This window comes from Corvus cornix, chromosome 5, assembly GCF_000738735.6.
Source record: "Corvus cornix cornix isolate S_Up_H32 chromosome 5, ASM73873v5, whole genome shotgun sequence".
In the NCBI taxonomy this organism is placed as follows: Eukaryota; Metazoa; Chordata; class Aves; order Passeriformes; family Corvidae; genus Corvus; species Corvus cornix.
In genome coordinates, this window is record NC_046335.1 from 9,279,508 (window position 1) to 9,292,388 (window position 12,881).

At 51.4% G+C, this 12,881-nt stretch overlaps 1 protein-coding gene across 1 annotated transcript in view; it reads right to left on the reverse strand.

Moving 5' to 3' along the window:
• Positions 1 to 12,386, reverse strand: part of KIF26A (kinesin family member 26A) — a 101,551-nt gene extending 89,165 nt beyond the window's left edge. Inside the window, 2 exon segments of the mRNA XM_039552474.1 lie at positions 9,664 to 9,909; positions 12,220 to 12,386. Of these exon segments, the coding sequence (XP_039408408.1) occupies positions 9,664 to 9,909; positions 12,220 to 12,354 (381 nt within the window). The 5' untranslated portion in view covers positions 12,355 to 12,386.
• Between the last annotated feature and the right edge of the window lie 495 nt (positions 12,387 to 12,881).

The following is a 12,881-nucleotide window of genomic DNA, read 5'->3' on the forward strand; positions in this document are numbered from 1 at the left end:
AACCAGCCCTCCCATCTTCTGCTCACTGACCAGAAAAGTAGCACCAAGCATTGCTCAAAAATGACAGAGGCAAAGACATTTTTCCTTCTCCTCCATCCTTTAAAAGGCCAAACTTTGCAGAGCAAATTTGTTTCCCATCATTAATGAGTGCTTCCTTGGAACCAGATTTCCCAGCCAGGCAGCAGTATATGAGAACACCATGGGTGACCCAAAAGGAGTAGAGCAATAGAAACAAGGATGGCCAGGTTTCCTGATCGTACAAGCCACATGTTTGTCTTCAAGTTTCTGACAATTGTAAAGACTGTCACACTCCACAGAATCCCTGGAGACAGCTCACAGTCTGGGGATGGCAGCTCCTGCTGCCCTGTTTTGGGGTGGGAACTGGACACGTGCCACCGGTCCAGCACAGTGCCACGGATCTCAACCACTTCAGTAGTGTCACCACCTCCAAAACACCCAGCAGCACCACTCTACTGAAGGCCATGTGATGTACCCTGGGCATAGACACCATCCCTGAACTCCTCAGGGAGTTCAGATGCAAAAGCAGTAGGCAACCCCTGCAAACAAATTTTTACTTGATAAAGCTATATGCAAGCTGTAGGAAACTGCTGTAGTCTAAGATTTAGGAGAAAAGCAGCAGTGCCAATATGAGTAAATACATGCTACAACATACAATACAGTGAGAACAACACAAGGCAATAAAAAGAGAATACAATACAAGCTGAGTACATCTAACATCCCAAATGAGTTCAAACACAAAGCCAAACGCTGCCCATTTACAGTACAATCAGCACTGATCAATGTATACACATGGACAGCAACACAAACCATGCTGTAACAAATGGTATGTTGCAATAAAACAGGAAACACATTTAAACATAACCTTCTGAATGCCGGGAGAACTAGGACTAATGCTTCTCTTTCACCATTCAGGCTGAAAGCCAGTCAATGCCCACCTAGCCAGAAGTATCACATTTCAGTTCTGTACAGAAGGCTTCCTATCCCATTCACCCAGCAGTGTAAAATCCCTCAGCAACATCAGGGGAAGATTTGCTAAGAGCTAAACGAAAATTGATCATCTTCCCACAGCTGTCCAGTGTTCCAGTCTATCCTGCACAGATACTGATGTTTGGTAATGCCAGCCCAGCCCCAGATGAAACTCAGAGCAGCTTGCAAACTCCAGGAATGCTGATCGAAGACAAATTTTAAGACTTGACTCAAAGAAGGATGGTTGTACTCACTTAAGCTTCTTTGTGTGAGCAAGAGCTGAGATTTCCCTGATTCACTGTACATTAGGGTGATGTATATGGCAGTCAGACTCTTGGTGATAAAACAAACACACAACAATGGCATTATGCTGCCTAAAATAGGTGGATATATTTACACTAAACATTCTTTCTCCAGCATGAGAATGAACATCTGCCAGCTACGTCTTAAAGACTCACACAGCTTCAAAGCAAAGTAAGTCCAAAGAACTATATGCCGAAGATTTACATTCACTTTAGCTTATCCTGGAGAAGAATATATTACTCCTGCTAATGACTGGAATAGTAATTTGAAGCTTTGCTCTTAAGTTCCTCTATAAAATTTACCTTTCTTTCCATTTAAAAGTAACACATTTCTTATGGAAAACTAATAAGTAATACACCTTGGTATAAAGTTCGACAGCAGTAGGAGGGACTGAAGCCAATGAAGAGGCCCTAGCTTACAAGGCCACATCACATTTCCACAAGGCAGCTTTCCAGTTCCATCACAGGGAGGCATCGTGCAGTATGCAGATACACCTTTTTTAGATACCATCAGCACAGCTCTAACCCCTTCACCCTGAGCTGATCTGATACCTGCTGCTTACCGAAGCTCCACTTCAGCTGGACACACACCACAGACCTTCAGTCTCCTTCCACAGCCTCACCATTCCTCTGCTGGTGAACCAGCAGATTTTCAGGACTACCTGCTACTACCTCTACAGTTTATCTGAAATCCCCAGCTTTTTTTGCTCCTTCTGCTGTTGCAGTGACCCCAGCTCCAGAAACCCCTCCCTGACATCTGACCTGAAAGTTCAGTTTCAAGTCACAGAGCCCGCTGTTTTCTGTGTTCCTATCTTATATATTCTTATTATGCATATTACAGGAGCAGTCAGCTCTACTAACAGCAGTTGATGATGCTTAATGCCATACGAGCAAGAGACAGTCCCCACCACAAAAGATGTTTTTACTGGAAATGGACAAAAGATGGAAGCATTTTCTCTTTGCTGAGCAGAAGAGAAATTAAGCCCATGCATATTAAGCTGCTTGCCCAAATTCAGCAGCTGCTTGCCCACAAACTCAGTGACAGATCTGGGGATTCATTCAGATCTTGAATCCCTGCAGTGGGACACAATTCCTGTTAACACACGCAGCAGGGAGCATGATTCTCCTGGAAGTAAGGCCCAGGTTGTCTCCCAAACACCACTCAGGTGAAAGACTACACAAAATTAGTAGACACTTGTAAAAGAAGTCAGGCAGGTCCCAATCACAAGCACAGCCAGCAATAGAAAAGATTCCCACCTTCCCAATGATGCCTTCCACTTGGGGATATACTGAATACATAAATACAAAATAGTTATTCCAGTGCTGCAGGTCTGCAGTCAGAGGACAAGGAGACAAATCCAGACAAGTTAAGTTCCACTTAGTTCCAGTAAATAATAAAGAGCAGATACAGTACTTCCAACTGGACAGCTGCCTGCCATACTCAGTGTGACCAATATCCAAATAGATCTAGTTCCTCAAGGTAATCAGTTTTGAGAAAGGCAACAGCATTGGCATGGAAAAATATTCCATAAGACATGCAGATGCTTCCAGAGAGATTCTCCTCATGTAACCAGGGTGAAGCAAAATCTCTGCTCACTTTTCATGACAAAATGTTCACCTGCCAGCTGAAAGCCCAGGGACTAACTGGCTCTTCTCTACATCAGCATTGTCACTGTGGCAAGGACAACTCAGGCCCAGAGAGTGCAGCTATTTTGGGGTACCCAAGCAGCAGGAGATACATGCAGCAACTGTGAACACAGTGGGGGAAAACACAGTGGTCTTGAGGGGAAAAAAAAAAAAGAAAGTCTTGGTGGTTTCAGACTCCTACACCCTGCAGTGCCAGGTCCAGAGCAGCAGCCACTATCAGCTGCTGTGAGCCAGGGAAGAGGAGGAGGATGACTGCTGCCTCCAACAACCTCACTGTTAACAAGTCAGAGGTTGGGATCACTGTAGGTGGAAACTCTTGGCAAAAACAATAAAGCAGCTACTACATATTTCAACAGGTTCAAAGTAACCTCAGATGTTAGGAGCAGATGCTCTTTTCCACCCCCTGGGATTTTGAAATGGTTTATGTGTTTCCTCCCTTCCCCCTAATAGGGCAGGGTGCTGAAGGAATTAGCCAGAGAAAGAGCCAGAGCAACACTAATTACCCTCAGCTAGCCGGGAGACCACAGCACCTTCAGCTAATTGTGAAATCCCCACTCCCCCACTTCAGATCCCCCAGTGAGAAAGTCTCTTGCCTCCAGCATCCAAACTGCAAGATAATCCCTCTCACCTGTATTTTAAAAGGCCATGCTTGAAAATCCTAAGTGTCTAAAGCAAACTCATTACAATTAGTTTCCACAGCCTGTCCTGTCATACGGGGAACAACTGCGCTGCCTGAAACAGGGGAACTGCTCGTGTCAACACATTTGACACAGTGCTGTCACTAACCCTGTTATTAGACTGCACATGTACCTGAAATCCACATCTGAGCTCATTGCCTGGAGCACTCCACGGCCAAGTCTCTGCAAGAGTCTCTCTCACAAAATTAAATATTTAATGTGCATCTTTAAAAAATGCCCCGTAGTTTCATGTTTTTTAACTAAGACATTACTTTTCCACTTATGTATTTTTGAAATGTTAAATATAGAACATTTTAAGGTGCATTTAGTGCTTGTAAAGAGCCGTGAAAATTGGATTCCTCTAGAGAGCAATCTGTGAAAGACAGCTCTCCCACTCAATTCCCCTTACCCATATCAACGCAGTTGCAGAAAGACCTCCCACGAAAATAAGAAGAGCCCCTAAGTAACAGAGGACCCCAAACTTAGCCAAGACTCAGCTGTGTCACCATTGTGACTCCCAAATTCAAGGCAGTAAGGGCTACCCAGTAGTAAGGGCTGACACACTGATAGAAAACAACGGGCACAGGAAGGAAAACGCAGTGAAGCTGAGGATTGCTTCTAAAGCTTAGACCTATTCCACATGCACCTCAAATGGTGCAAGAAGCCCCCATATGCTCTGAATCCTTGTTCTTTCAGGGGAACGTGACCCTGAAGGCAAACACTGAGGACACAGAGCCCTCTCCCAGGTTGCTCCACATGTAGCACAGGCTCCTGGAGCACTCAACAATGCACACCACAGTGAGGAGGCAGGTGCTGGGGGCCAGGGATCACATGAGCTCTCCTTGCCACTATTTCTGCTGATACCAGGCCATCAGAGTAGCCAAGGTGGGAATTACAAAGCATCCCTGACTCTCACACATTAAGACCACAGTCCTCAACCCCATGCCTGTCCTCTCAGCCTGGTTTTCCAAAGCAAGAAGAATGGCTCCACTGCCCTTCTTTCCACCCTTCTTACTGACAGCCCTCCTTAACAGCTTTTGAACCTGTCAAATGATCTGAAATTGAGGTAGAAGGCTCAGAACAATTTCCTACAACTTCCACAAACTGTCTGTGAGAGAAATTGGGCAGTACCCATGTGTTATTAGTTGTTTGGCAGCAGCCAGATGTCCAAGTACCATCTTACTGTCAACCAAACAGTGTGTGCAGCTGCAGAGAAGATGCTGTCTCTTATGGAGTCATCTGGGACAAGGAGGGAACAGCTGGGATTAATGCAGAAGGATGGGGAGAACAAATGCAGTGAAAATCCATCCTACCAAACCCTCCTTCCCTAGTTATGCTGCTTGTGGAAACATGGGGGGATTATTTAGCATACAGGAGAAACCCACAGGGAAGAGCATGCCCATCCCAAAACTCTGCTCTTCATCTCCACCTCATGTGACGCAATCAGCAGCACATACAGGTGTGCCCCCAAGAGACCATCATTCTGAGCAGAAGGAGGAGTGATGGGAGTTCAGTCCAGCAGCATGGTCTGGCATTTGCACAGGTAAGACACATCCAAGTAAACAGCACGTCTAAAGCCAGTGCCATCCTCCCTTTTTTCCCAGAGAACCCAAGATTCCTCCAACTCTGGCTAATGTAAATCCAAGCCCTGACAAGGATACAGCAGGCTAGGACTTGCTCAGCTCCCTGAAATGATTCATGGTTCACTAGCAACAAAGGTATAGCCTGTCCCGGTCACTGAGGCTCCCTGCAGACCAGGCCTGGCAGCGTGATCCTTCGTACCCAGGTGCAGCTTACCTGGGCAACTGGGAATACAGGACTTTCTAGGTATTGGGGAATGAAAAATTGCCAACCCCATCAACAATAGAGCCACACTGTCTTCTTTGTCCTTCAGACCCTTGGAAGCCGTTCAGTGGTGTGCCTCATGTAACACACAGTGCAGATAATGTAACGGGTAAAAATTAAAAATGAAACAACAGAACAGGGAAGAAAAGAAGCTCTTTAAAACTAAGACAGCAAGAAATTCCTGAACTCAGGCTATAACACAATATGAATGTTTCTGCCCTGTTTCATGCTGCCTCTGGCACCCGCCTGCACTGTCAGTAGCTACCGTATTAACTGCTCAGACTGGGGGTAAGGGTGGATGGGGAAAAGTGAAATGGGCTGTCTGAATCCCTGGGCTGGGAGAAACGTGATCATCCAAGCTAATCACTTCCAAAGTGAACTTCTGCTGGGCTTGGCCTCCTTTCAGTACTGATAAAACAATTCTTTTAATACAGTATACCTGGGCACAAGCATTAATTTTCTACAACCAAAGTATTTACACCAGTATAAATCCCTTCTGTGGATGTAGTTGCATCTGTGTGTGCATTCCTCACACCACAAGGCCTTTCTTCCTCTGCTCATAAGGCATTAGCTAAAACCATTTTACAGTAGCTGTATATCCTTAAGGCTATTGCCTGTGCCAGAGGCGGCACAGAGTTTACTTCTAGAAATGGAGCTACAGGAGCACATCTCTCATACTGAAGAGTTCCTGCCTCTCCACTTCCTGCTGGAGACACACACCTCACTCTGACATACACCTCTTCAGAAATGACAGCATGTTTGGGTTTTACCCAACAAGGGCATCACACAAATTGATTAATTGGCATTTTTGAAGCACTATGAAGAATTTAGTAAGTAATGCTAAGTAATATTATTACTAATTTAATCTACATCCCATTCAGTCCTCAGCCTGTCCCTGAAACTGCCAACAATTATGCCAATTAGTGGTAATTGTGGTGGTTTGTGACAAGGCTATTTGCCAACTAGGAGTGAGACACAGACCACCAACTCATTTCCCCTGGATTGTCCCACAGCTGCCAACAGCAACAACTTCCAGGCACAGCAACCTGCTCTCCACTCCAGCCAGAACTCTGGCAGTAGGGATCCTGTATCCCATTACCAACTCTCCAGGGACACAGCCTGCAAAACTTTCAATTAGGAGTAAACCAAGACACCTTGTTTTTCCCTCCTATGTTAGTTCAGTGCACGACCCAGTAACTGATGCCAAACTGCAATACCAAAATGTTAATCTGGGATAATTTCAGATTAAATTTTGCTCGGTTCCATCCACACTTAATGAAAATCACATTTTGATTCACACACAGGCCTCACTGTGGTGGAAAACTGTAAAGGCAGCAGCAGTAAAATGAAGGAAATTGAGAGTGTAGGATGCAGTAAATCTTGTGCTCGGGAGACTGTTTTAAAGAGTTTTAACATAAGCAAAGAGGTGTATCTTTTTATCAGCTGTCCACAGAGATTTGGAGGACTTTGAAGAGAAGGCAAACAACTAACAGTATTCTGTAATCAATGCACATCATCTGAGCACCGAAACTTTAAAATTATTTATATATTTTAAATATGTCTAATTGAAAGGATAACAACACAAACTGTATGAATCATAGCCCTCTCAAGTAATTAGATTTGTTATCCCTGCAGACTGCAAACAGTATGTTGGCTTTCTATTCTAATGTGAATTCAATCCCTTGTCAGCTGCCCCACGCATGAGAATACACCTCCACTCTTTCATCAGGAAAGATATCAACAGCAGGAAACTAGCCCTTCTTTCATCTCTGAGGCACCCACCCACCTTTCCAAAGGGCTTTCAACCAGGTGTGGAAACCTTTCTGAATCTGTGCTGAAAGATCTCTTAATTATTATGGCAAAGGAGGTAAATCCTTTGAGAGCAGCATGCTCCAAGCAGCAGCCTTCTAGTGTTTACTCATCCAGTAGTTGCTTAGTTTGACAGTGCATTACAAGAGCTTGTAAGAAACTCTGGACTTGCATTGTACGGGCATGAAACTTACAGAGAGGAGCTGCTTTTTCAGATGTCTTGTTATATAATTAAACAAGAAAGGGAGGGGGGAAAATCAAGCAAGCTGCCTTTTTGGCACAAACATTACACAGTGCTCACCCTGCCAGCATATTGCATCAGATTCCCACTGCAAGGCCAATTCACAGCAGCTGAGTAGCCGAACCCCTGACTGTTATCTCCTGCTAACCTACTTCACGCTCACAAGGCAGTAAGTACAACTGTTTATTGCATCTTCCTTCCTGAGGAGCTGCTCACCACACCAGGATTAGAGGGAATCTGAGCTTGCAATTAGGCTACAGGTCTCACAAGTGTCAGAGAATACAGTTTCCAAAAAATTTCAACCATCGAGCCCTACTGCATACTGCACACTGAGTAAACTCCAGGTATCTGTTACTCCGTGCTCAGGTCTGCTGAGGTTCTGACACTGTGACGACTCCTATTTTATTACGTTCCTCGGCATGCTTTGAAACCCTGCAGAAAAGGGGGATTAATTTACCCATCATCAAGTGCTTATCAAGGAAGTCCCCTGAGACGTGCAGGAAGGAGACCACACAAACAGGCCTTTGCTCACAGGTCTCCTCACCTGAACACCTGGCTGAGGCCCCCTACTCTCCTACACTGGAATTTTTTTTCCCATGACAGAGATCCGCTCCCAGATAGGACACAATTCTTCATGGCAGAGGCCCACCCCAACAACAGGAACAGGGGTTTCTGTGCTCCTCATTGAAACAGCCTATCTCAGGCATTTCACATGGCAAATTAAACTCCTTTCAACCATTTGCAGCAACCAAGAAAACAAAAGGTCCAGCAGTCCTGAATCCAGGGAGGTAAGATACACCTTTTACACCACAGAAATAAGAGCCTGCTCCAAACCCAGCAAGTCAAAAGAGAGATTCCTCTCGATTTCAAAGGGCTTTGGACCTGGCTTGAAAATCCAAACCTCACTCTGCATTCGGACACTGCTCCACAATGCACTTCCAAACAAAACTATATTTAGATTCAATGGGAATTCTGTAGATCATACAGGAACTCTCTGAATGAAAATGAAGGTCAGTAGGGTTTGGCTTCCTCTTCAGACCCTCCTCCCCATTCTTGCAAACATCCAGATAAGCATTGTTTAGAAAACAATACGTTACTTCCAAATGTTATCAAAACCCCAACACACGTTTTGTGTGTCCTGAAACAGAATCTCAGGGTCTTCTGTTGCATTTTGCCCCATCAGCTAATTCTCAGGATCTCTTCAGATGTCTAGGCAAGACTCTATACCAAGACTGTCTTTTTTCACCTTTCAAAAGCTTTGCCCTACCTGCTCTGACAAAGGAAAAGGGACAAGGATAATAAAGACCTTTGCCAGACATAAACACGGAAAGGAAAAACTGTGCAGACAATTACAATACACACAAATAAAGCTGCACTTGGGTAAGAGGGAACCTCTTGGCATCATCATGCACTTTCTCCATTCCCTACCAGATATGAAGTGCCACCATGCAGCACAAACTGGAGGAAAATGACACAGCTAATGCTTGCCCAAGGGACATTAAGGACAGGAGTGAGCCCATCAGCCAGCCAGGCACATTGAAGTACCCCGAGGACAAAAGCACAGCCCACTCAAAAATCATCCCCCTCAAAGTTTCCTCCAGTGCCATAAACATGAGTGTTTGATTCTCAGCTGCACTTTATGGGCTTCTCGGAAGGAGGAGCTGAACGTCTACCACCGGCAGCTTCTCTTAGGAAGGATGAAGGCAAATCCCAGTCGCAACACCGAGCCGGCATCCCCGGGGCGCTGTCAACAGGGTTGGGCGGCCCCAGGTCCTGCGGAGCAACACGGGGAGCTCCCGGCACCAGGGCTTTGGGGCGGCCCCGAGGGCGCGTCCCGGACAGCAGCCGCACAGCCGCTTCTCAGCTCTTTCGCTCCTCTTCCCAAACTCCCTATTTTATTTTTAACTGTTTCTGCCAGCCGGTGGCCGTAACAGCGGGTGAGCGTCCAGCCGCACAGTTTCGCTTTCTGGTAGAAGTCCGGGGACGGGAAATCCTTGAACTTCTGAAGAACCCTCCTGGGTTGGAAATCTCCGGCTTTGCCGCCACGCTCCCCTCCCAAATCCTTTGGGGATGTACCTGTGACCCCGTGCGGGCCGGGGCCAGGCTCCCGCGCCCCTCCCCACAACCCCCCAGCGGTGCTGGGCGCTGCACTTACCGGCGGGGCGTTGGGCGGGCAGCCGCCGGCAGCCAGCCGGGCCGCCTGCCTCCTCAGCTCGGCCAGCTGCGCCTGGCAGCTCCGGCACCAGCCCCCGGCCGCCGCCCGCTCCAGCGGCCGCGGCTCGGCCCCCGCGGCGGCTCCCGCTCCCTCGGGCGGCGGGCGGCTGGCGCAGCGCTCCTCCTCGGCGGCGGCCGGCGGCCTCTTCCGCGGGGAGAGCTCCCGCGCCGCGCTCCCCTCCGCCACCTGCGGAGACAGCACAGCTCAGCAACGCGGGACGCGGAGGCAACGCTGCTCCCACCCTCCTCGCGAGGAAAAAAAAAAAAAAAAGTGAGGAAATTTTTTTTTAAAAGGAAAAAAAAAAAAAGCGCTCAGCCGTGGGGAGGAGTGTTGTAGCAACTTACCCCCGGCGCCCGGGGATCAGGTCCCAGAGCCTTCCTGCCGGCGGCCGTGATCATGATAGCGGGGGATGCTCCCCTGCCCCGCGCCCCGCTCCGCTAGTGCGGGCGGCGCGGTGCCCGGCGGCGCGGCCGGCCCGGGGCACCCATGGCGGGGCGAGGGTCAGGGGTGCCAGTAGTGATCGCGCCGCGTCCCCGCCGCCCGGGCTGCCGCTCTAGGTGATGCTGCCTCCCATGATGAGACAGGAGTGAAGTTTGGGATGGGAGACGGAGGCGGAGTGAGCTCCCCAGGGCGGCACGGGGAAGGACCCAGAGCACGGGAGCACGTCGGCAAAAAAAGCTGGAAAAGTGCTTGGAGGATAGGGGAGGAGGGGCTGGGCGGGGGCGGGTGGGGTGGGGTAAGCGGGGCGGGGGAGCGTCGGCCGGGGCGGGCTGGGGTTTGGGTTTAGGTTTGGATAGCGGCGGGACGAGAAAGATGCCATTTCACAGTGACCCTACGGGATAGTCCCAAAATCAGTGTCACTTAAGTCGTTGCCTCCTTCACATTCTAACACTCAAGTTCCTTGGGAGTCGGAAAAAAGGGCCGGGCGCGGGGTGCGGGTCCCGGCGCGGGGGCAGAAAAGCGGCGCTGGGGGTGCGGACCAGCTGCCAGCGGGGCTCAAGGGTCCGGCCGGGATCCGCTCCCCTCGCTCCGCCCCGCGACTGCCGCTCTCCTGCGCGGGCTAGGATACGGTGCCCCCCTCCGCGGGCAGATGCGCGGTGCCGCGGGGCACAGACCCCGCGGGGCCGACTCCCCCGCCGCTCAGCGGGCGCGACGGGATGCTCCTACACGCGAAAATTGACCTGACAGATGGAGAAATTAACGTTCGCAGCTAATTGTCTACTTGGCTGCCGCTCCGGCTCATATATTTAGCACTTTTCTCCTTTTTTTAGTTTTTGCCCCCAGAGAGAGAAGCGCGTGCCGCTGTCTGTCACGGGCCCGGTCCCGCGCGGGCGGCGGTGGCGGGGCCGAGACGTGCCCGGGCCCCGCGGGCTCGGCGCGGCCGCCGCCGTCTCTGTGACCACAGCGCCCCCTGCCGGCGCCGCCGCGCCCGCGGTCCCGCCCGCGACGGAGGAGCCCGAGCGCAGCCGGAGCCCCGCGGGGCCGCGCCGGGAGAAGGCGGCCGCTTCCCCGGAGATGCCAACGCGGCTCCTGGGCCCCCTCCCCTCCACCGCGCGAGTGGGTGCTGCTGGCGCGTGGTGTAGGGTCTGTGGTGAAGTGGGCAGCGCCGAACACAAAGAGTGGGGAAAAAATAATCCCGCCCAAGAGGCACCTCTCCCCCGCCGGTTAAACTTTTCTGACTCTGCCAAGCACGTGTGTGAAGCGCCCCACCGGCCCCACCCCCAAGGGTGCATACCCCGGAGCACGGCTGGGGCCGTGGGCGACGAGCACAGCCCTGAGGCGCGCCCCGCACGTCGGGCAAAGCCCCCCCTACACTGTGATGTGCCACCCCCGCCCGCCCGGACCGCCCGCCGGCAGCCCGAGAAAAGTCTGGGTGCGGGAGTGAAGCGGAGACACGGGGGGCACGGGCTGGTACCCAGGAGCTGCCGTGTGCCCCTCTTGGGGCGGGAGGGGAAGCGGGACTGGCACAGACACATGCACCCGGGCGCTGCGCCCCGGCTTCCTTCTCCCGCCTGCTCGGGGCAATGCTGCTCTCCGGGAAGTTCCTCCGAAATCTCCTGTGCCCAAACAACGTCTGCAAAACCCTCCCGCGTCTCCAAGGCTCGGGTTGGACGGGGCGGGGGATAAAGGGGTGGGCTTCCCGGCCGGCACTGGGGTGAGCCGCGCTACGGGGCTAAGCAACCTCTTTTTCTCGGTAAGTACAAAGCCCTCCTGGAAATAGCAAAACGCGGTGCCACCACTCCCCATCTGAAACCGGGGTCACATAAGGTGGCGCGGTCCCCATGGGGAAGCCCCAGGAGCAGTCCGGCAGCGCGGTCCCCCCGCGCCCCTCCGCGCCGCTCCGCGGTGCCGCCAGGACTGTTCGTGGTGCTGAAACCTGCCCGGCACCGCCGCCCGCAACTTCGCACCGCCAAGTTTGCCACCCCCTTCCCGTGAGTCGGCCCTCGACCCCCTCCCGGACCCCAGTTCCCCCGGACCACGGCAAGTTCCCATTACCTTGGCTTTCCTCCGCAGGAGGTGGCTGGTGAAGCCGAAGATGATCTCCGAGTCCAAACACAAGGCTCCTATCTCCAAGAGGCCGGGATTTTTCCTCGTGGCGTTGGAGGCATCGGGCGATTTTTGAAAAGCCATAGTTTGGGGTTGGAAATATCCGGCTCCCTGAGCGGAGGCGATGTATTTGTATACACACACGCACACAGAGGGGGGGGGGAAAAGAAAAAAAAAAGGGGGGGATAAAATAGCAAACACCTCCCACCCTTTAAAAAAGAAGAGGGAAAAAAAGAAAAGAAAAAAAAAAAAAAGCCAGACGCGGGTGAGTTACTCCGTCATATGCCAGGATGCGCCGCCGGGGTGAGGTAGTCAGCAGCCGGGCAGACCCGCCAGTCTCCCTGCCTCTCTCTGCTGCTCTCCGCCGCTCTCCCTCCCGTTTTATCCCCCCTCAGCGCACCTTGCCTGACGAGCGAGCGCGGGCGCGGAGCCCTCAGCGCCCCACCGGCGCTGGGGCCGCGGCCGGGGCCGCCGCTGCGCTGGGTGCGCGGGGCCGGCAGCGCCCTGCTCCCCCGCCGCCGGCCATCAGCTCGCCGAGCGAGGGGGCTCCCACCTCCCGCTGGCCAGGAGCCCGCACTGCGAGCCTCCTGCCTCCCCCCATCCACTGCTGG